Genomic DNA, 20,842 nt, shown 5'->3' on the forward strand with positions numbered 1-20,842 from the left:
TGGCTACTTGATGATCTCCGGGTTCACGCCTATGTGTATTTCAGACAAGTCGCTCAACCCTCAGATAAGCTGCACATGATACAGACGGATTGTGTGTCTTGTCGACCAGGAACGCCTGTGGATAATGTCCTAGTAAATCATCACACTTATAAGTGAACTCTCACAGTGCCAGTCCATATGTATTTGAGCGCAACCTGGGAGTTTGCCTGAATAATACGGATGATACACCGCTAGAGACGCGAACTTCAGGGGCACAACTTTTCTTACTTAGCTGTGCTTTGGACGACAATTTCAAACGACTAAGGTAAATATAGCTTTTTATTTTATATTGGAAACGACTGGTCGATTTCATGAAGCAGTAAATATGGACGGACGCTCCAACCATCCAAGGCTACTCGAAGCTCCGTTCCAGTTTCATACTTTATAATCATCCTTTATTTATCTAAGTTAAACAATTAAGTACTATAAGTCTAGTTGTTATACTTGAAACCTATTATACTTTCCACACTTAAAAACTTTTGACACCAAACGGCTCTTGTTTTCTGGCGCATTTGACACTGGTGCGCGCTATGGAAATCTGCGTGCGCGCTTTAATGTTCCTTGGACTTACAAACGCTAAACGCTTACTATCAGAAATAAAAGTCACTGGACGTTTTGTCTTGACTCATCTCCATATAGTTCTTGTCTTATTCAGACTGAAATTACTTCTCTAGCAGGAAATACACAACAATGAATCAGCGACGGGGCCATTCGCATGGATTCCTAATCTACCTGTCTCTGCTGGCCCTTTGGCGTGGACGGTAAGCAGAAATGCACGAAAATATAGCAGTGTGCTGATTTGTTTAATGGTCACAAAATGACTAAAAATAAATCTATTTACATACACATGCATTAAATAATGCATAAAGACCTAGAGGGAAAGGGGTATGGTTTCAAAATTGACCATATGGACGCAGGTTTCCTGAGAAATAGTCTCAGGTGTTTTGGTTCAGCTGTCATCTCAAGCTATTCATAATTGTGATTTTGCCAGATGGTTGTCCCTTCATAACTTCCTTGGACAAAGTGTGTAGAGCACTATGCGGATGAGTGCTTGAGAGCGTTCTCTCATATTCTCTGTAAATGTTTTAGTGGTTGACCAATATGTGTATTTCAAGAACAGAACAAAACTGAATTTGTTTATCATCCATTGACAAGGCTGTCTGTACATTTTGGAACAGACACAAGGCACTACTAGAACTTATTCCAAATATTGTATACCAGATAACGGCAGATTAACCGGCTTGGCTGATATGGTCTATAATGAATAATATGCTTGTATATATGGTGTAAACACAACTAACAGACCTTTTTGACACCAAATGTATCTTGTGTAGTTCTGAAGCAGAGGTGTCAGGTTCAGATGCCTTTAAAAACAACATCACCCTCTTTACACGGATTTTGGACAGACTGCTTGATGGCTATGACAACAGGCTGAGACCTGGTCTCGGAGGTAAGAGCACAGAGTTGCACTTGTATAAAAATTAATGGGAGAAATTGGAACACTCAATATGGCGGATGTAGAAAAGAAAGTCCAGAGTTAACAACTTTTAGATACATTCATCACCTGATACTCAACTCGAGAACGTGCATGCACATTAGCTGAACCTGCCTGAAAAAAAAAAAAAAAAAAAAATATATATATATATATATATATATATATATATATATATATATATATATATATATATATATATTAGCTTGATCTGAGCTAAAGAAGCATAATTTATGATACCATTGTTGTCTGGTTTAACAGCTGATTTGAAATATATTCTTTGAGCATAATCTTGACCAACCATTCTGTAGATTTCATACTTTTCCCATTCGAGTAATTAGGAGCTCTACATTTATGCCGCTTGTATCCATATAAAATAGCTTTCTCAGAAACGCTCATTAGATGAGGGGTGATTGGACTGACTTGCCATGAAAGGGACTTTGGTTGACCCCAGGTTTAGATTCAGCTGTGTGATGATTAGGGAATGAGTGTCATTTCCAAGAGTCATTTTGCTCTTTGTGGTTTCATTGAACAACCTAATTTCCTGAAGTAGGTATTACACTTATATACACATAACGATGTGCTAATGCGCAATGTTACGGTCATAGTGTCGTTTCTGTTCAGGATTTTCATACATACTGTACAGTCTCATGTTTGCATGTATTTTCAATCAGATTCAATAATTATAATGAGCTGCTAATATGATCTGAGAAGATAAAATCATGTCTGAGACCACTAAATGAAGGAGAAGAAAACAAAACCAGGAATCTGAGCCACACTTAACCATCAACAAATCCTGCCTGTGTAGTCGGTCAGTGTTAATATATATTTATGTGCCATTGTGTGTATGCTCTGAGTCTGATAACATGAAAGACTAAATGGATCATGCAAAATCTACCATTAGGCAAATCGATTTTGGGAGTGTTTCCTTTTTTATCCTTACATTTACAGAGACACAAGCACACATTTATAGACCATGGCACAGGAGTCAGTGGACAGGCAGTTGAGGTAAGAGCTTAGATGAAGTGTTGCCATGGTAGTACCGTTAATGGCAAGTTAAAGGAATAGATCACCCAAAACGAAACATTTGTCATCACTTTTACTTAACACCGTGTCATTCTAACCCTCTTTATTTTGTGACACAAAAAAGGAGATCTTAGGCAGTGTCTGTGATTCAGTTTTCCATACTAGGAAACTGAAATGTGATTTATACTACCAAGCTCCAAAAAACAAATAATATATTCCATACGATTTGTGTGCTATATATTCCAAGTATCCTGAAACGATATGATAGCTTTGTGTAAGGAGGAGTCTGAAATTGAAGTCATTGTGCACTGGTAATCTTACACTAGAACCTTAGATATCCCTGGGATAATTTTTCTCTAGCCCCGAATTCTTTCTTCTCATCGCTGTACCGTACATCTATATTTTTACTATTGTTGCTAAGTTGATTTCCTCCCCTGCCTTGATATGAGCAGAAAGTTGCCAGCATGCAGACTCAGTGGCTGTGTTCACTATAGCATGCAACCATACTACTCTTACTGTTTCTGCAATTTATAGATATGTCCAAACTAGTAAGAGTAGTATGCTAGTATGCTATTCCAAACATCGAAAGGGAAACCGCTGCGCGCATCCATCGCTCTCACGTATTTGAGTGAGATACGAAATTTGGAGTTTATTGGAAAAATTAGGCGATTTCTGAAATGTATGTCTGACAGTTTTGAGTTAAGAAACACACACCACACAATTCGTCTGATGAGAAAAAGGATGAAGAAGCAGTAAAAACCTTTTCAGGTTTCGGGCAGCTGCAGCTGCAGCCCCAGCCCGAAGGGCCATCTGACCTAGGTAGACTGTTTGTGCTTGGGCAGGTTAATGTATGTGTTCTGTTAAAGCGGTTGTTTTAACACACAATATTAGCTGTTAATATCAATATTAATCTAAAAATCTGGTCAGTTCCAAATAGTTATATACCTGTTTGTGCTCGAGGAAGTTGCAATTTTTCATGAGTCAGGATATTTTATTGAACTTCGCCAACTTTGCCAAATCTAGCAACAATTCTTTCTTATGAGCACATGCTTTGGCATTTTTACAACCTGTTATCTTCTAAACTAAGTTAAAAACATCAGACAAATCAATAATAAGCTACTGTTTAAAGCTGTTATTATAAAGTGTTTTATATTTCGCTATTTCATCAACAGGTTTGGGGAGTAACGGAATACATGTAACGGGATTACGTATTTAAAATACAAAATATTAGTAACTGTATTCCACTACAGTTACAATTTAAATCATTGGTAATTATAATACAGTTACATTCAAAAAGTATTTTGATTACTGAAGAGATTACTTTGCATTTTATTGTCATTTATTTAATTTAATATTTAGTCCTTTCAGATAGAAAACATTTATATGTATGAATGAAGCGATCCAAAGTGCATTTGAGCAGCAGTGAAACACTTTCTTATGATGTGTTACATTCATACGAGCAGACAGAGAAGTAAGTTTGAAGTAAGTTTGTAGCAGAAGAAATAGAAATAAACCTTGTGTAAATTGTCAGCTTTGTGCTAAGCTAAAATGCCATTTCTAGCCATTTTACATGCACATGCTACCAGATACGATCATATTTGTTTATCAAGAAAATTCACATTGGATCACCTTTTTCTAGTGAGACCTTCGATATTAGGGGCAAAAATCGTATTCTTGATAATATTTTGTTGTGTTGTTTTTCCTGTAAAAATATCTAAAAATATTTAAAACAAGTTCAGTTTGATTAATCTTGTTTTAGAAACAATACTGCATAAGATATTTAGGTTTTTCAGAGAATGTATTTTTAACATGTGTATTTTGTCTTACTGTACTTAGAGTTTTTATAGTCAAAACAAGTCAAAAAATCTACTAGTGCTGAAGAAGTAATCCAAAGTATATAGAATACGTTACTGACCTTGAGTAATCTAACACTTTACAAATGACATTTCGCAGCATGTATTCTGTAATCTGTAGTGGAATACATTTCAAAAGTAACCCTCCCAACCCTGTTCATCAAAGATGGCCTTACATATCCACAGAGGTCTGGGCTAAGCCCCGAATATCCACTTACCCTAGAAATACCCCTGTCTTATACTCGGCCGTAGACGTAAAATCTAATTCGCGGTCATGATTTGTAAGCTTGACGAGTCACAATCGGTCACATGGAATGTGCTGATTGGTGTCAATGACATCAAACTTGGTGCGGTGCATTCAAAAGCGACATTTTTTAATTAGTCTTCAGAAGAATAAAAGGGCACAAGTCATGTGGACTACTTTAATTATACTTTTATGGTGCTATTTTGCCCTTTTTGGTGCTTGGCAGCATGAATCACCATTATACAGAAAAAGAGCACCTTAGACATTAAAGAAAATAATGTTGGGTCATGAAGACATTAGAGTAAGATGACAAAATATTCATTTTTGGGTGAACTGTTCCTCTAATGTCACCTGAGTCACATTTCTGGTTGATTACATTGTAAATTGTGAGTTTCCATTTGCTGTGTGACAGACCGGGTGACAGAAGTGAGGACCGATATCTATGTGACCAGTTTTGGGCCAGTTTCAGATACGGACATGGTAAGACCTCTGTCTTCTCACAAAACATCTACTGAAATTTAATGAAATATTTATCACATGTTTATCATATTCAGATCATTCTCTTTCTCCAACTCTCTCTCAAAGAGCTTGTTTTTCAACTATTGTTTATTCATAGCATTTGGTACATGGTGCTGGCTAAAAGCTTTTCTTGGTACTCTTCTGCTCCCAACTTCACACTCTCTGCTCTTAAAGATTTAGAATATAGAAAATATGTCCAAATGGAAGAAAAAGGATTTTTCATTCATTATTTGTTTATTGTCTTTTACTGCTCTGTGAGTGTTTTTAACCCCACTGAACAATCTCACAGATTTTATATGTCCTCTTGACTTGGTAAGAGCATATTATGTTAGGAAGATAACCATAGTATATCTATTTAATTTTTTTCTGTCATGTATTTTTTTTTCCCTCTGGCTGCTCTTTGGATGGTTTACATGAGTACTTTGCTTGAATCTTTGCCTCAGTTCTCCATTCATTTCTGTAGTACTTCTCTTCAATCACCTGTTGGATAATGTGTTAGATTAGAGAGAACTGTACTACAGTATTACTACAGTTAGTTTTTGTAATTATTTCGAAAATAATGCACTTGTGTTCTTTGTCATTTCTCTGTGTACTTATGGAGTACTTATGGTTTGTAAGACTTTCAGAGTATGTAAAAGCTGTGTATACTTACAACAGCTAAATTTTTGCCTGGTAAATTATTGGCTCTTATATCCCACAGTATATAGGGATGCATACAGCATGTAGACTATATGTAAAGAAATGATGGCCTATATTCATTACAATATTTCATGCAATGCTAATAACCATTACGATGGTTGATATTATAAACCTTTACTATAAAGCTAAAAAGGCTAAATAAGTTAGTATCTTTCATTTCTTTCGTTAGTATCTTTCATGCGGTGGAGCCACTGGAGTGGGGCGTGATCCGAGCAGAGGGTGAAGGCCCGCCCCAGCAGGTAATACCGGAGGGTGAGGACCGCCCACTTGATGGCCAAACACTCCTTCTCCACGGTGCTGTACTTAGTCTCCCTCAAAGAGAGCTTCCGGCTAATGTACAGCACTGGGCGCTCCTCCCCCTCCGCCACCTGCGAGAGTACGGCCCCCAGCCCTCTGTCTGAAGCGTCCGTCTGCAAAATAAAAGGGAGAGAGAAATCAGGTGCATGAAGAAGCGGCCCCCCACAAAGTGCGGCTTTAATCTGCATAAACGCCTGTTGACACTGCTCCGACCATTGAACCGGATCTGGAGCCCCCTTTTTAGTGAGGTCAGTCAGCGGGCTGGTGACGTTTCGAATAATTAGGCACAAACCTTCTATAATAGCCAGCCAGCCCCAGGAACTGCCTCACCCCCTTTTTGGTCTTAGGTCTAGGGCAAGTCGCAATCGCCGCGGTCTTATCAATTTGGGGACGCACCTGGCCATGACCCAAGTGGAACCCCAGATACCGTACCTCCACACGCCCAATCGCGCACTTCTTAGGGTTTGCTGTGAGCCCCGCCCGCCGCAGCGATCTCAGGACGGCCCTCAGATGTTGCATGTGCCGCTGACAATCATTGCAATAAATGATAATATCATCTAAATAGGCAGCGGCGTACACGGTGTGAGGTCTGAGGATCCGATCCGTGAGTCGCTGAAACGTGGCCGGCGCCCCAAACAAACCGAAAGGAAGCGTCACAAATTGGTGTAATCCAAACGGCGTAGTAAAGGCTGTTTTCTCACGGGACATTGGTGTCAAGGGGATCTGCCAATAACCCTTTGTTAAATCCAAGGTTGAATAAAATCGAGCAGTACCTAACCGATCGAGCAGTTCATCAACACGGGGCATTGGGTACGCGTCAAATTTAGACACCGCGTTGACTTTTCTGTAATCCACACAGAATCGAACAGACCCATCACTCTTGGGAACAAGAACAACCGGGCTGGACCAATCACTGTGGGATTCCTCTATTACGCCCATATCAAGCATCGCATCTAATTCCTCCCGTACTATTTTCTTTTTATGTTCGGGTAAGCGATAGAGGCGGCAACGCACCACCGCGCCCGGCTCGGTCTCGATGTGGTGCTGTATGATGTTTGTACGGCCCGGTAGAGGGGAAAACACATCCGCAAATTCCTTTTGTAATTCGGAAACCTCTGTGAGTTGCCGCGGTGAGAGTTGGTCTCCACAAGTAACCGGAGTGTTAAGATTGTAGTTTTTGTTTACCTCCGGTCCGAGCTCCGCCCTCTCTGGAACTACCGTGGCCAACGTCACAGAGGCCGCCTCCTCCCTCCATAATTTCAGGAGGTTGAGGTGATAAATTTGACGTGCGCCCCCTCTATCGGTACGTTTAACTTCATAATCGAGATCCCCTACTCGTCGTGTGACCTCAAAGGGTCCTTGCCACTTGGCGAGTAATTTAGAGCTCGATGTTGGGAGTAATACGAGTACCTTATCTCCCGGTGCGAATTCCCGTAGCCGAGCACCCCTGTCATACAGCCGGCGTTGGCGTTCTTGAGCTTGGAGCAAATTCTCCTGTGTTAGTCGCACCAGTGTGTGGAGTTTTTCTCTAAGATCGAGAACGAACTGAATTTCATTTTTGTTATTAGAAGGTCCCTCCTCCCACGCTTCGCGGATGACGTCAAGGACCCCGCGGGGGCGTCGCCCGTACAGCAGCTCAAACGGGGAGAACCCTGTGGAGGCTTACGGGACCTCTCGTACTGCAAACAACAGGGGGTCTAGCCACTTATCCCAATTTCTAGCGTCATCGTGTACGAATTTACGAATCATGTTCTTGAGCGTTTTATTAAATCGTTCCACAAGGCCATCAGTCTGTGGATGGTAAACGCTAGTGCGAATCGATTTAATGCCCAAAAGCTCGTAAAGTTTGCGAAGTGTTCGTGACATAAAAGTCGTGCCTTGATCGGTGAGGATTTCTTTCGGAATCCCCACCCGGGAGATTATCTTGAAGAGTGCCCCTGCAACACTACGTGCGGAGATGTTGCTCAGAGGCACTGCTTCCGGATATCGCGTTGCGTAATCCACTAGGACTAACACGAAGCGATGTCCACGTGCTGACCGTTCTAATGGCCCGACGAGGTCCATCCCAATTCTTTCGAAGGGGACCTCGATTAATGGTAGAGGGCGCAATGGCGCTTTTGGGGTGGCCGGTGGGTTTACCAACTGACATTCACGGCACGCCGCACACCACCTGCGGACGTCACCGCCAATGCCCGGCCAATAGAAACGGGCTATTAGACGGAGAAGTGTTTTCCGTTCCCCTAGGTGACCGGCCATAGGATTATAGTGAGCCGCCTGGAAAACCATTTCCCGGCGGCTCCGTGGAATCAATAATTGTGTTACTTCCTCCTTTGTTTGAGCGTCCTGCGTCACTCTATATAACCGATCTCTAATCATGGCAAAATATGGGTATGAAATGGCGATGCCCGGCCGGAGCTGTTGACCATCAATTACTCTCACTTGGTCAAGAGCATGTTTAAGGGTTTCGTCCCGTGACTGATCTAGAGGGAAGTCCCCCTCAGGGAATTCCCTGAGAGGAGGGGCGGCCACCTTGCCCCTTCCCTCGTCATTCCGAGCAGCCGAGGACGGCCCCGGCTCCGCCTCCCCTGCCAAAGCATCGCACACCACACACCTCTTTATGCAGGACCCATCCGCACAAATACCCTCTAAAATATCTTTAAAATTCGGCCAATCGGTACCCAAGATTAGCGGATGGGTGAGGCGGGAACTAACCGCTGCCTCCACACTATGGTTTTTTTCCCCTGAATTTAATCGCCAAAGTCACCATGGGATACTTGTGAACATCCCCATGCACACACCTCACCCCCACCAGTTTAGCTAAACCCAAAGCCCCGGGTTGAACCAAGCGTTGGTGGATGGTGGTCTGATTGCAGCCGGTATCCAGCAAAGCTTGGTAAATACCCCCCCTGATCCTTACCGGAATCCGGTATGCTCCAGCCCGATAGGGGGCAGCCTGCGGGACATCGGAGACCCGCACCACCGTCCCCACCTCCATCAGCGGACACTGATCCCGGAAGTGGTCCGGGTCTTCGCACCTCCAACAGGCCGGCCCAGGCGTTGCGGCCGCACTTGTGCTGGCGGGCGCCCCCACCTGAGGAGGAGAGCGGCTGAAAGACGGGGAATGGGAGGGTACATTCTCCCAAGGCCGGGAAGCTGGTCTCTGGAACCCTCCACACCGGGGCAGGAACGGGCCCTGGGGAGAGAACAGAAGGAGAGAACACAGGGGAGGGGGCGAGGGCAGGGGCAGACACAAGGGAAGGGGAGAGAGAGAGAGACGAAGAAGAGGGCTCGTCCGCCCTCGGGATCGCCGCCAGATGGTCCTCTGCGAGACGAACGGCTTCCTCCAGCGACGCCGGGCGGTGGCACTGGACCCACTCCGCCGTTTTCCGGGGCAGCCGTTGACTAAATTGCTCCAGTACCACCTGATCGATAACACCCTCGACGTCGCGGTCCCCCGCGATCAGCCACCTCCGACAGGCGTCCCGGAGCCGTTGGGCAAATGCGAATGGGCGATCGGACTTTTCCAACTTCATGCCCCGGAAGAGCTGACGATTCTCTTCCGGGCTCCGACCGACCCGTTGCAAAATGGCTCTTTTTAGGTCTGTATAGGCCAGGAGGTTAGTTGCCGGCAGTTGTTGAGCCGCGAGTTGAGCTTCCCCGGACAGGAGAGGAACTAGGCTGGCTGCCCATTGTTCATGCGGCCAGCCCCAGATTTCTGCCGTTCGCTCAAACAAATCAAGAAAGGCCTCAGGATCGTCTGCTACCCCCATCTTCTGTAACGTGGGCGGGGGCAGCGTGGAGCGGGTGTCCGGGCCGGCGTGGCCTCCTGGCTAAGGAGGCTCCGGATGGCGTGCCGGTCCTCTGCCTGAGCCCGCATGATCTCAAAAAACCGGCGATCCTGGTCCTGCCGGAGCTCAAGCAGGGATTGTTGGTGGCTCTGGTGTAGTGTCGCGAGGGACTGGAGGACCTCCGTCAGCTGGGAGGACTCTACGGGGTGACCCATCTCCATACTTGGATGAACAAGTCCCGGGTTTCGGCACCAGTGTAACGCTTCCCACAAGAAGGAGGACAGGGAATAGGTGTTCAGCACAAGGTAAGCTTTTAATTCTCTTTATAATACACAATATCATGCAAGCGCACTGAGTTGGCTTGTCGTCTCTCTCTGACTGAAGGCTCGGTGTCTGCTTTTATGCCGCTCTCCTTGTGCTCACTGGAATTAGAGACAGGTGTTAGGCATAATTTAGCTCAGGTGTAAGCGCCCTTACCGCTTTCCTCTCCCGGACGGGCGCTTGACCACGCCCCCGCTGCCACAATGACATATCCCCCCCCCACAAGGGATGGCTCCTGATATCCCAACACATGAACAAAAACACATAAAACATTACATAATTCCAGAGATCTGTAGGGAGCTGAGGACCAAGGTGGTGTAGAAGAAGTCCTGGACCGTGAAGCAGAGGCAGGCTTGGACCGTGGAGCAGAGGAGGGTCTGGACCATGGAGCAGAGGTGGACCTGGACCGTGGAGCAGAGGCGGGCCTGGACCGGTGAGCTGAGGCTTGCTTGTGACATGGCATGGAGCAGTCCGGGGCTTGGCTGTGACATGACATGGAGCAGGCTGAGGCGTGGCTGTGACATGACATGGAGCAGGCTGAGGCGTGGCTGTAACATGACATGGAGCAGGCTGAGGCATGGCTGTGACATGACATGGAGCAGGCTGAGGCGTGGCTGTGACATGACATGGAGCAGGCTGAGGGGTGGCTGTGACATGACATGGAGCAGGCTGAGGCGTGGCTGTGACATGACATGGAGCAGGCTGAGGCGTGGCTGTGACATGCCTGGGAACAGGCTGAGGCGTGGCTGTGACATGACATGGAGCAGGCTGAGGCGTGGCTGTAACATGGAGCAGGCTGAGGTGTGGCTGTGACATGGCAGGGAGCAGGCTGAGGCTTGGCTGTGACATGGAGCAGGCTGAGGCGTGGCTGTGACATGGCATGGAGCAGGCTGAGGCATGGCTGTGACATGGCATGGAGCAGGCTGAGGCGTGGCTGTGACATGGCATGGAGCAGGCTGAGGCGTGGCTGTGACATGGCATGGAGCAGGCTGAGGCATTGCTGTAAAATGGCCTGGAGCAGGCTCTGGGAAAGATGGGGCTGGCAACGTTGGCTCGTTGGCTGTGGCAGACATGGGCGTTGGTTCGTTGGCCATGGCAGACATGGGTTCATTGGCAATGATGTGGGATGCTGGCTTGGTGCTCATGACGTGGGATGCTGGCTTGGCGCCCATGACGCGGGATGCTGGCTTGGCGGCCATGACTTGGGATGCTGGCTCGGCGGCGGCCAAGTCGAGGAACTCTGGCTTGGCGGCGGCCATGTCCTGGAACTCTGGTTCGGCTGTTAAAGAAATATTCAAGATTTATGGTAACACTTTATAATAAGGTTCCATTTATTAACAAATGTTAACAACATTAATGAATCTTATTTAATGTTAATTTCAACATATACTAATACATTTTTTAAATCAAATGTTGTTTTAGTTAATGCACTATGAACTAACATGAACTTACAGTGAACAATTATATTTTTATTAACTAACAGTTACAAAGATTTATAAATGCTGTCAAAAATATATTGTTAATTGTTTGTTCATGATACCTAATGCATTAACTAATGTTGATGAATGAAACCTTATTGTAAAGTGTTACCAGATTTATTTTAAGATGCATGAAAACTAGATTTGTGACATTGACCATGTTAACTCATTTGTACAAAGTGTCAGATTTCTTTGCTTCATTTAAAATGCTCTTTGGAATATTCTCAAATAATGCTGGAATAACATAAATCATCAGATTTTGCACAAACTTGAGGATATTAATGTAAATGGGGGACATAACAAATGCTTATTCTGAAATTTGAATTTTCTAACTTTCACTTAAATTGTTGTGCCGATCATAATTTGTCATTAAAGTGTTTATATTCAATTATAAAAGAATAAAAATAGAAGCATTTTCACTATGGTTTCAGAATGTTGTACCCCAGTGTAGCCTATATTGCACACCGCTAGTATTATATCCAGTGTTTGTATCACATAAATCTTGTGTGGGCAACAGTCTGACAGAGCACAGCCTAAATGTTTTTTTTTATTGGCCTGATCAGTCTGTAGTATTCCAGCTCATCACTAGTGCTACGCAATTCCACACCCCTATGAATATTACATTGTCTTTAAATAGACACACACACTGAGGAACACATAAACATGTTATTTGTAATAATCTTATCGTGTCATGAATATGATATGACAATATGGAAAGAAACAAGTATTGTCTATTTGCTGGGGGGTTCTCTGGGACTCCTGCATTATGAAGGGTAATGTTGCAAGATGTTGGCAAGAATATCAAACATCCAGAACAAGCTTTCCCCAAAGTTTGCATCAGATGTAGGTTGTAGATTTTATTACTGTGCTGGAATTAAATTAGTATGGACCCATAATAGGTTTTTTGCTCCAATAGGATTGTGGCATTGTGAAAGCTTACAGTATAGAGAGAGAGGAAAAGAATGGGAAGGGAGTGATGCATTACAGATGTGTGCTGTGAGTGCTGGGAAGCACTGGCATTTCAGTGACAGCATATACTGTCACAAAGTATTATCTTTTGTGTATGAGTGCAGGAGTGTATAAGTATGATTTCTTACGTGCATTATATTGAGTTTTCCTGTCTCTCTGCTGCCATAGAAACTGAATGCCCATCTTCACCTCAGGGGTCGGTCTGGGGCAGCATAGTGCTCGAGGGATTCTGATATATGCAGTGATTTGAAGTGGTTCTGACACTTCGCTATTTTCTAGTCATATAGAAAGAAAGATTGCCCAAACTCACAAAATTACCCATAAACAAAAAGATATAGAATGAACTGAAAAATTACTTGCAGATTTTCTTTTTGTCTTTTACATACTTTTAATACTTGGCATTTTTATATATATATATTTATTTAGGTATTGGTGCATTTTTTTTATTTAGTCTATTTAAACGTGCTAGACGGACGTCTTTTACCATGTCTGGCTGTTTATTCAGCATCTCGTGCCATGAGTGCTGTATTTTTGCTGTATTTACCCACTCTTATGCCATCCCAGATGTGTATGACTTTCTTTCTTCTGCTGTACACAAATTAAGATTTTTAGAAGAATATCTCAGCTGTGGCCAGGACTTTGAAGCTTCAAAAAGCACATAAATTAAATCCATTACACTCCAGTGGTTGATGAGAGAACGTCTAGGTTACGTTCGTTCGGTTCGCGATGGCTGTGGGGAGGACGGGGGGTGCCAGTCCAAACCCACGCTGGCGGTGGCCCGGGAAAGCATGTCGGACATCTGAGCGTCAGCCTCGGCTTGGGCGTGCTGGCCCGAAGGCGGCAGCCCAAGGGAGTCATCCGCATCAGACGCCGTGCTCTCCGATGCAGCAGCGAGCTCATCTACTTCTAGCTCTAGAGGATAGGCAAGCTGGCTGTGAGGCGAGCTGCTGTTGCCTCGAGCACAGACGGGAGTCAACGAGCGTGCTGGGGGACGGGTGGTCCGAGGGGGGGTACCCGACGGAGCCGCGCCCGCTGCCATCCCCAAATCGCTTCCAGCACCACTCGCACCGTCCTCAATCCCATGGGAAGAAGGAGCAATGCGAGGTGCGGCTGGAGTGGCTTGCTTCCGGTTGAAAGCGAGCCGCGACCGCAACGTTGTCATGGTCATGTTCTCGCAGTGAGAACATGAACCATCCACAAACGCAGCCTCGGTGTGATCGCTACCCAGACACACGAGACAGCGCCTGTGGCCGTCTGAAGCGGAGAGCACTCTACCGCATCCAGGAACTACACAGGGGCGGAAATTCATCTTTAAAAAGACGCGTCCTGAAAAGGATGTTCAACGCCGCTGTGTATTTTGCTCTTTTAGAGAAAATTACTCTTTTAAAGAAAATCACTCTTTTAAAACTCGTCTGAGTTTTTTAGTCAAGTCAAGTCAAGTGGTTTTTATTGTCGTTTCAACCATATACAGTTAGTACAGTACACAGCAAAACGAGACAACGTTCCTCCAGGACCATGGTGCTACATAAAAACAACAAAGGACCAACATAGGACCACATGAGACTACACAAGGAAATAAAATACCTATATAAACTACCTATATATACCTATATAAAGTGCACGTGCAAACATGTGCAAAAAGTACAGGACAGTACAACAAATTACTGACAATGAACAGGACAATAGACAGTGCAGCGCCGACCAGTACTCAGTAGTGCAAAAAGATGACAGTTTCTAAAAATGTAAACATAACATACTATGAGATAATGTTCTATGCACATAGCAGTTATTGAGGTAGCAGACAGTTATAAAGTGACAGTTATTAAAGTGCAACTCAGGACACGTGTGTGTCAAACCAGTCTCTGAGTATTGAGAAGTCTGATGGCTTGGGGGAAGAAGCTGTTACACAGTCTGGCCGTGAGGGCCCGAATGCTTCGGTACCTCTTATACTGCACTGTCGAAGCGCCCAGGGGCAATATGCACTGCCGTGCAAGGAGAAGAATCGCCGCTGTAATGCGCCCTCAATCCAACAGCATGCAGTAGCGTCAGAGGAATACATGAACGGGTGTGTTTCACTGCGAACAGCATGTACAACCATCGGCTCCGAAGAAAATTTCTGAATGAACTCTAGTATTTGCCTCGCCTTTATACCCGTATGTCCGGGGGCGGGGTATGCAAATACTGACTGCCAACTTCTCATTGGCCTTATTTCAATGGATCAGAGGCATATTCGGCGCTCAAGAGAGACCCCTAGTGTCGCTTCTCCGACACAACGTGGAGAGAGCGACAGACGGGGAACTTTTATTTTTAGGATAACTATCCCTTTAAAAACAATTAAAAAAAAGACTGTTCATGTGATCTTAAATGGCAGTCCCCATGATGCAGCCCAGCTCAATGTAAATTAAAACAGTTTTTATTATGTAACTGATATAACTGGAGTCCTCATCTCAAGTGAACATGATTTTAAGCCTATTTTAAGTACTATTCATTTCTTTAGAAGTTTAACTGTATATTAATGAGGTAAAAATAGTGCACCTTTAAAAGAAGTTCAGCTTTTAAAAACTCATCTTGAGACCCTTGTGTTCTGTTCCATTCTGCTGTGCTGCATCCAGGGGCGAAAATTTCGGGGGGGGGGAGACAATAAACATAACAATTCTCAAGAGCAATTTTTGAAGGGGACACCAAGGTTTTTTTTGTTTTTGCCCTGTTTGCATTTGTATTATTTTAATTCTTAAACAATTATTTTAAGTATATATCATTATATTATTTACATTACACATATTTTAATGATATTTTAGGTCCTGACCCCCCATCCCCCTCAGTCCCTTAGCTTCAAAAGTCCCCATCCCTCTCTGTCCTCAGGAATACACAGTGGATGTGTTTTTCCGGCAGCGCTGGACAGACGAGAGGCTGAAGTTTCATGGGCCGATGAATATTCTACGTCTCAACAACCTGATGGCCAGTAAAATCTGGACACCAGACACTTTTTTTCACAACGGCAAGAAATCTGTGGCTCATAACATGACCATGCCTAACAAACTGCTACGCATCATGGAGAATGGCACTCTACTATACACTATGAGGTGCACACACATTACTACATGTATGAATGCAAACCCTTCACATTTGCATAACAACACAGAATTGAGACACCTTTTAATGTGTTTGTGTATGTGTGCGCATTTGTCATAACAGGTTGACAGTGCAAGCTGAATGTCCAATGCATCTTGAAGACTTTCCAATGGATTTCCATTCCTGTCCACTTAAATTTGGCAGCTGTAAGTGAAAATGCAAAGCTAGATTGTTGTAATCACACAGTGTTCAAAATTAACTTTTTTTTCCACACATGCCAATGGTGAGTGAATTGAGAAAACTCACATCCATAAATATTTCTTAATACCCAGAAAACTGTATACAGCATTGTTTTAATTACAAAAAAATATGTTGTTGTCCCTATGACAATGAGATTATTAAACTGTTTTACCCTTTGCATATTAGTTGCAAACAGTGCACGATGATCCAGCCTCTCGGTTAAACGACGCATATCTCAAAAATGTGGAAAAAACTATGTATTTTTGGCCACATGGAGTTCTGGAGAACGAAAAACATTTGACATCCGAAATGAATGTCCAGGGTTGGGGAATAAGGGAATACATGTAACAGAACTACGTATTTAAAATACAAAATATAAACATCTGTATTCCACTACAGTTACAATTTAAAGAATTGATATTTAGTATAGATTTACATTAAAAAATATTTTGATTACTGAAGAGATTACTTTGCATTTTATTGTCATTTATTTAATTTAATATTTAGTAATTTCAGATGGAAGACATTTATACATATAAATAATGTGATCCAAAGTGTATTTGAACAGCAGTGAAACACTTTCTTATGATGTACAGACAGAGAAGTAAGTCTGATATAAGTTTGGAGCAGAAGAAATAGAAATAAACCTTATGTAAATTGTCATCTTTACGCTAAGCTAAAATGCTATTTCTAGCCATTTTACATGCACATTTTTATCAAGAAAATTCACGTTGGATCATAATTTCTTTTTTCTAGTAAGACCTTTGATAATATGGCAAAAATCTTATTCTTGATAATAATTTTTGTATTGTTTGCACTTGAAAATCACAGAAAATCCATCAGGTGAAATTCCTGATCGCACATATTCCCACTGAGATGACTTTATTTTTCCAGCAGAATTGAGCCATGTAAGGGAAAATGTGCACTGAACCCTTCAAGAATTTGTTCACCCCAAAATGAAACTTCTGTCATTATTTCCTCACAATCATATCATTTCAAACCCATATAACTTTCATTCTTCTACAAATCACAAAAATAATTTTAAAGAATGTCTAGATCTCAAATTTCATATCAAAGGCAGCTGGTAGTGACTCTCTTGAACCTCCTGAGGCATGAGCGTGACTGCTGTGTGTATTTTCCATTTTCCTTATTGAATTGTTACTAGAAGCACCTAATAAACATAAAAAAAGAATTTTCCTAAAATTGATGTCCACATATGTGAACAGCTGGACTAATCTGTGAAATTTTAAGTAATACCAAGCTATAGAAAGTCAGATTTATTTGATCAAATTGTTTATTATGTTTCCATTAGTGTTGGTTATTCGTGTTTTTGAGACGTAACTGACATCACAGCTGATTTTCTGTTAAACTGCTTTGGAACAATATGTATTGGGAAAAGCATAAATAAAATACTATACAAATAAAAATGATTTGGCTTGATTTGAATTTTATGTGAGAAAAATCTAAATGTTCTGTCTTTGCACTATCAAGAAAAAATGTTTGTTAGTGCTGAAGCATTTGACCAATCATAAATTGCCATAATTAATTCTGATACAAGTAATGGCCAGCATATTTCATGTTCAGATAAAAATTTGCATAAAAAATTCAGAATCTATGTACTGATTACCATTGTCCCATGTCTGCCAAACATGTCCAAACATCATCTTCAGCCAGAAACTGAACTTTTGATAGGAAGTTTGGATTGAATGCACTTGGCTTCATAGGAAAGCTATAGGATGCTCCCTTGCTCCCTTTGTAGTGAATGACTTTACCTCAATTGTGCTGTCTGTCTGCACTGGTCTCAGAACAGTATGAAATACACCTTATTTTCATCCTCAACTCCATATAAAGCCTCTGAAAGCCAACATTTTCAGCTTTTGAATGAACCCATTGATTCTCAATGTGAAAATGCACAATAAATATATGATTTCTAAGGAAAATGAGCACAAAAGTACACATTAGTGTAAATTGTGTTCCCTTCTGTCACTCACTTGATGTTGAGTCAATGTAGTGACACTAGAGGTTGCTCTTGAGAGCCCCAAAACACCTCAGATATTTGAGAAAAGGCCAATGAGAATTGGCGAGTGGAATTTGCATGCCAATGGAATTTGCAGGAGCTGGAATGCCAACTCTCATTCAGATTTTTCTTCAGAGCTGAGTGGTTGTGTATCATCGAGCTGAATCCCACTGCTATTCCATTCACCTCTGAAAGAAGCGTATGCTGTTGGATATACGGCACATTCCAGCATCTTTTTTACACCCCTGGGTGCCTCGACAGCACTACTAAAAGAGTATATATTTCTGCAAAGAGTAGATTTTCCTCTATTAGAGCAGCACATTGACATGAACGTCTTTTTAAAGACGCATCTTTTTAAAGATGCCTTTCCATCTTTGTGTGATTCCTGAATACGGTCGTTATCTCTCCACCTCCAATGGCCACAGGCGCTGCCTCACTTGTCTGGGCCGCGATCACACTGAGGAAGTGTTCATGGATGGTTTGTGTTCTCATTGCGAGAACACGACTATGGCAATGTTTTTTTGTATATTTTCTTTATTGGGTTTTTAACAGTTACAATTACAATCATCTTCCCATCCCTTCCCCCCTCCCGCTTAAAAAAAAAAAAAAAAAAAAATTAATAATAATAATAAGTAAATAAATAAAGGGATATACTCCCTAGAAGAATTGGCACATCTTCATAGAATATATAAATCACACTTTATAAAGCTACTTGTCCAGATAACAAGAATACTGATACAAAAATAATAATAATAATATAGTAATAATAATAATATAGTGATTTCAACAGAAACTTTAAAAAAAAAAAAAAAAAAACGTAAAGATGATATAACAAGGGGAAATTGAGGCAGATTATTGCATCTTAGAGGCAGGGGAGCTCTTCAAAATATCTTATAAAGGGGGACCATGTGTCTTGAAACTTACGTTTCGAACCTCGAATCATGTATTTAATCTTTTCGAGTTGAATGCAAGACATCACTTCTTTCAACCAGCTTCTATGTGTTGGAGGGTCTGCCTTTTTCCACTGAAATAATATTAAACGCCTTGCCAGTAATGTAGTGAAGGCAATAACAGAACGAATATCTTTCCTGAGTTCTACACCATCGGAGCAACATCAAAAATACACATTAAGGGATCTGGGTCAATCTGGATGCCATACATATTTTTATATGATTCGAAAATCCCTCTCCAAAATTCCTCCAACCCAGGACAGAGCCAGAACATATGGGCAGTTGTGGCAGGCGATTGCGTAACACCTATTGCATGCAGGGCTAACATTCGGGTAAATCTTAGCTAGTCTGGAGTTAGTGAAATGAAGCCTATGAAGAACCTTAAATTGAACTAAGCCATGCCTCGCACAGGGTGAGGAGGAGTGCACCTGATTCAAAGCACCTTCCCATTCTCCATCTGTAATTTCTCTCCCTAAATCACTTTGCCAAGCTTTGCGGATATCATCCAAGCTCTGTGGATCTATAGATGTTATAATAGAGTATATGCTTGAAACGAGTCCTCTACTATGCGGTTTCATATCAAGCAATGTATCCATAGGCGAGGTAGGGGGTATTCCTGGAAAGGGGGCAAAAACTTTCTTGATGGAACTCCTAATCTGCAAGAATCTGAAAAAGTGTGATCTTGGTAAGGCAAAATTACGTGCAAGCTCTTCAAAAGAGCAAAAAGTGTTATCAAAATATAAATCTCTTAGGAGCCTAATCCCCCTCTCCTCCCAGACACGAATAGCAGAGTCCACATAAGATGGTGGAAATAGACAGTTGGAGACCATAGGACCTAGAATGGAAGCTGATTGCAGACCAAAATGTCTTCTAAATTGGGCCCAAATTTTTAAAGTATGAGTCAGTACAGGATTGGGGGCGGAGATATAATTTTTCCCCACCAGGGGGAGTGAAGAGCAAATTAGTGAGCTAAGTTTGAAGTTAGCACATGATTGTTCCATTTCCACCCATAGAGGGGTATTTTGAGGATCTACACTAGATAGCCAAAAGATTATTTTTTGAACGTTGCTTGCCCAATAATAAAATAAAAGATTAGGTGGCGCCATCCCTCCCTGACATTTTAATCTCTGCAAAAATGTCTTCCTAATATGAGGGGTCTTATTCCCCCACAGAAAGGAGGTGATTAGACTGTCCAGCTTAGTAAAAAAATTCTTCCTAATAAAAACAGGTATATTCGAAAATAAATACAAAAACCTTGGTAAAACAGACATTTTGATCAGGTTTGTATGACCTGCTAAAGACAGGGGCAGAGAGGACCATTTCACAAAATAATTTTTACATCGATCCAAAAGTGGACAAAAATTGGCCTTAAACAAATTATTAAACGATCTTGTGACTTGCACACCCAAGTATTTGAACCCCTCACGAACTACTCTGAACGGGATAGAGGAAGAGTCTCTACAAGAGGCCGGAGTGATCGGGAAAAACTCACTCTTACTCATGTTAAGCTTATAGCCAGATAACTTGCCAAACTCCTTTATTAGTGAAATAATTTGAGGTATTGAGGAGGTTGGGCTTGATACATATAATAAAACGTCATCTGCATACAATAAAATTTCATGCTCTGTACCATGCCGTGTAATACCTTTAAAATTTGCTGACTGACGGAGGGCAGCAGCCAAGGGTTCAATTGATAGGGTGAATAACAAGGGAGAGAGAGGGCACCCTTGCCTGGTGCCTCGATGCAGAGAGAAGTATTCAGAGTATACATTGTTTGTGCTCACTGAAGCAGTTGGGGAGGTATATAACAATCTAATCCACGAGATTAAGTCTGCAGG

General features: G+C 42.4%; 1 protein-coding gene across 1 annotated transcript in view; it reads left to right on the forward strand.

Moving 5' to 3' along the window:
* Nucleotides 1-282: 282 nt before the first annotated feature.
* The window catches only part of gabra2a (gamma-aminobutyric acid type A receptor subunit alpha2a), a 37,894-nt gene continuing 17,334 nt past the window's right edge, over nucleotides 283-20,842 (forward strand). The window contains exons 1-6 of the mRNA XM_052151649.1: nucleotides 283-304; nucleotides 714-800; nucleotides 1,374-1,489; nucleotides 5,067-5,134; nucleotides 15,588-15,808; nucleotides 15,921-16,003. Of these exons, the coding sequence (XP_052007609.1) occupies nucleotides 730-800; nucleotides 1,374-1,489; nucleotides 5,067-5,134; nucleotides 15,588-15,808; nucleotides 15,921-16,003 (559 nt within the window). The 5' untranslated portion in view covers nucleotides 283-304; nucleotides 714-729. The remainder of the gene's footprint in view (nucleotides 305-713; nucleotides 801-1,373; nucleotides 1,490-5,066; nucleotides 5,135-15,587; nucleotides 15,809-15,920; nucleotides 16,004-20,842) is intronic.

This window comes from Xyrauchen texanus, chromosome 20 (genome assembly GCF_025860055.1).
Source record: "Xyrauchen texanus isolate HMW12.3.18 chromosome 20, RBS_HiC_50CHRs, whole genome shotgun sequence".
NCBI lineage: Eukaryota > Metazoa > Chordata > Actinopteri > Cypriniformes > Catostomidae > Xyrauchen > Xyrauchen texanus.